Source organism: Echinops telfairi, unplaced genomic scaffold (genome assembly GCF_000313985.2).
Source record: "Echinops telfairi isolate 266 unplaced genomic scaffold, ASM31398v2 ScPeMD7_7424;HRSCAF=8462, whole genome shotgun sequence".
Taxonomy (NCBI): domain Eukaryota; kingdom Metazoa; phylum Chordata; class Mammalia; order Afrosoricida; family Tenrecidae; genus Echinops; species Echinops telfairi.
In genome coordinates this window covers 86,961,612-86,965,385 of record NW_022111324.1, presented here as the reverse complement: position 1 = coordinate 86,965,385, position 3,774 = coordinate 86,961,612, and the positions used below count along the sequence as shown (strand labels likewise).

Below are 3,774 nucleotides of genomic sequence, written 5' to 3'. Positions count from 1 at the left end.
CAGGTCTGGCACCAGAAAGGGCCCAATCAACGTGATTTCCTTTACATTCTCATATAGTCTTAAAATTGATGTTTTATTTCAGCACTTTGCCTATATATAAGTTTATATTTTGTCCTAACAATAAACCTGAAATTACATAGTTAAGAAGAAAAATTACCTGAAGCATTGTTGAAAAATGCCTTATTGCTTCATCGTAGAGACCACTCCCAATCAACACATACGCAATAGCTATGAAACAAAAGCCAAAAACATTAAAAGAAATGATAAAACTCTCTCCAGACTGTAATCAGTAACTTCTAAATTCTTTGCTAAATCTTAAGATATAGCTCCAGGGACTGGTAATAGTAAAAGAAAACCTGGAAGAAAATAAAATATCATTGAATTATTCAACCTTCAATCTTCCATCACTCAGACTTCTGGTACTTTCTAGACTACATTATTAATTTATAAAATATTTGCCTATCAGAAGAAATTATCTTTTTCTAGCCAATAACTCAGTTCTAAATCTCCAGTAATCTTTATTGTGTTTCCTATCTATGGATGAACATCTATTTGTGTATGAAAAGGTCTATCAATACCTTCAATGGAGTTTTTTGGGAGTATGTATGTATGTAGTAGTAAGTGTAAGTATTGCACTCATAATAAGTACCAGGTACAGTCCTAAGCCTTTATATGAATGTGTTTATTCATTCCTTAATTGTTTTATGAAAGATACTCTTAATTATGTCCCTACTTTATGAACAAGGAAAAGGAAGCATGCAGAAGCTAAACAAGAGTAGTAAGAGGAGTGAATAGTGAGTACAGGCTGCCTATCCAGAGCGCATGCTCTTTAAAAAACCCCACAACAGAGCTCAGGTTCTTTAGTCACTACACTGAAACAAATTAAGGCTCTGTCATCTTGGGATGGGGCTGGACTGCAATGTCTTCCATGAATACTTGAATGGGCACTAAGAAATGTCGACTTTGCGTGGTCTTTAATTGATCATATGTTCGAAGACCGAAATCTGGGTTCATAGTCTGGCGCTGCCATTCATGGGCTGTGTGACCGTGGGACATCCATCACATTTGATCACTCAGTGAATCTTGCTAAGCAAATCAATAGAACTATTCTTTATGATTCTTTTCAGATCAAAAGTTTTAGAATTTTATACTGATCTTCCACAATCAGTAAATAAGTGTTTAAGAATGAAAGTGCCATAGAAACAAATAGTTTTAAAAGCTACATAGTGTACTTTTAGGAACATATTTAAATTGTTGGCCACAACTAGGCTATTTAATTCTACTCTTTCCATTTAAAAGCAAACTTTTTTTGAGAAAAATTTTTCAATATCCATTAAAAAAAAAAGACTAAAACATCATCCTAGTCCACATCTCATACAAACAGAAAGAACAACGTAGAATCTAAGTTTTGCTAGGTCTTTACATAAAGGAAACAGCTGAATATCTTACCAAAATTATTACCCATAATTCCATTCCTCATAGTGCTTACTTTTAGGAAAGATTTAAGAACTGCATTTGATTCATTGCCCAACATTTTACACACACACACACACACACACACACACACACACACACACACACACACACACAGGTTTTCTAAGAAGAACTGTGGTACAAAACTAAGCCAGCTCAAGGCTAGACTACCCAAAGTGTACTAGGGTGAGACAGGGAAACACCTAGCACATATCTGGTCTATAATTCATTATTCAGTAAACGCAGTGACAACTTTGATAAAAGAATCCATAGATTTCAGAAGAGACTACCAAATCTGAAGCCTTAAAGGATAAAGGTCAATGTTTCCCCCAAAACGGTCACTAAAAACTGATTAACACTTTCAAAAATAGTCATTTCTCAACCATATGTACTAACAGGAGAAAGTACACAACATCGAAAGTGGTTCCCCTCAATACAAATATAGATAGCTGAAAAAAGGGCAAAATCATTAAGTGAGTCAGACATTTCCTGCAGGTGATTTGGACAACCAAGCCCCCAAGATCGCATACTGTTCACTGCAGCGACTGAACCTTTATTGAGTTGCACAAGTGGACAGGGCCATACAGGAGGCAGGCCAAAAGCCCATCTGATATGGTGAAGCTAGCCTGCTCTAAAGCATGCCTTGCAGCAGCCAGTCCACATAGTGTGGCTGCAGACTGAATGAGTTCTATCTATCTGCATCCAGATTCATTCCCATCAAAAATGACTGGCCTCTAAAAGAAAAGAAACTTGAGCCTTACTGCTTTATTTCCCAGGATAGAGTAGGCTTTCTCTGACTGTATATTGTGTTCACATCTTTATGATTATTATTATATTACTATTACATTTAATGAAGGCAACAAATAACCCTTTACTAAATGGTTAGTGACTACTAATATCTATGGAAACATAGCTGGAAAAATCCTTAAAAAAAAAAATCCTTATAGACCATTCTATTCATGTCCTTATTTTTCTCTATCATATAATAAACTGGAACCTTAGAAGAAATGAAAGCCCTCTCTGAAATCATTTAGCTCTCAGCAGAGCCAATCTTGGTATTCCTTCAGACCACTCAGCTTTCCTGTCCCGTATCTAACAATTCTAGACAAATACTGAATACTCCACGGTTCATCTTACCTAACTCTTCATTTGTACTGTCATTATCAGTAGCAAACGGGAATCTCTTTTGTTCTGCAATTGACTTGGCCTGGCTCTGAAAAAAATAACAAACAAACATTTTAGCTTAATCATAAATGAACAGAAAACTTATACTATAGACCTATATTTTAATTTATTTTATTTTTTCCAACAGTTTTAATTAACCGCTACTTTTAAAAAATTAAAACTTTCCCCCCAAAATCAAAGTCAGAAAGAATTAGCTTTAATTCCATTTTCCAATAACTAACCAGTAATTGCACTTCATGAAATGCTAATCACAAAAATGTGTGTGGTGTGACAAGTTTGCTCCCCAAGAGGTCCCATTTCCAATGAGTGGTCCCTTTTTACTTCTCCAGGGATTAATCTTGCTAGCTGCTTACGAATTCACACAGCAATTTCAGAGGCTGTTTAATGAACTCAATTATGTTGCAAAGATTACTTTCTAACAACTAGTCCTCTAATTTTTAAACCCTGAGAATATTTTTGAAATAACTACAAGTTGTAGAAAGGAGGACATAAAGGGTCAGAAAACAGGTATGCTATTAAAGAATGCAAAGCAAATTCTTAATCAATCATCCTACTTAATTTAACCTCAACCTTGAAGAAATAATGCAGCTGCACATGTGTACCCATGGTAGAAGAACAGAGACAAAAGTAGAAGCTATAAACGAAGAAACAGAATATATAAGCAAGCTTAATGATTAAAATGGTCTTATATGTTGTGTTTGTCCACCAAACAAATGATGGTTCCATTGTCTTTTAGAGACCAGTGAGGTCTGCTGATGAACCTGCCATTCCTCAGACAATTTAATGTCGATAAGTTGTAAAGTACTATAGCATATACCCGTCAAATTATACCAGCGTCACCTGGAGTACAATTAAAACATGAACATACACACACACACACACACACACACACACACACACACACACGAAAAGTTGAGACTAAAGAATGTGTCACTTTTGGCAAGCTATGGGATTAGAATTCAGTCATAGCCCAATTACTTTCATTCCTCTTTTTAAAAAATGCCCCCTGGTACAGGTGTCCATAGACATATAGGATAGGCAAATAATGATACATGGGATACTGTTCAGACCAATCACTGGCATTCATTAGCTAAGATAGAGTGTGAACTATTAGGC

General features: G+C 35.6%; 1 protein-coding gene across 6 annotated transcripts in view; it reads right to left on the bottom strand.

Moving 5' to 3' along the window:
* Window positions 1-3,774, bottom strand: part of TTC13 (tetratricopeptide repeat domain 13) — a 99,020-nt gene that overhangs the window by 76,598 nt on the left and 18,648 nt on the right. For all 6 annotated transcript variants that reach the window (XM_004712167.3, XM_045297848.1, XM_045297849.1 and 3 more), the window contains 2 exons: window positions 2,611-2,686; window positions 158-228 (listed from right to left, as the gene is read on the bottom strand). In XM_004712167.3, coding sequence (XP_004712224.1) covers window positions 158-228; window positions 2,611-2,686 — 147 coding nt within the window. The remainder of the gene's footprint in view (window positions 1-157; window positions 229-2,610; window positions 2,687-3,774) is intronic.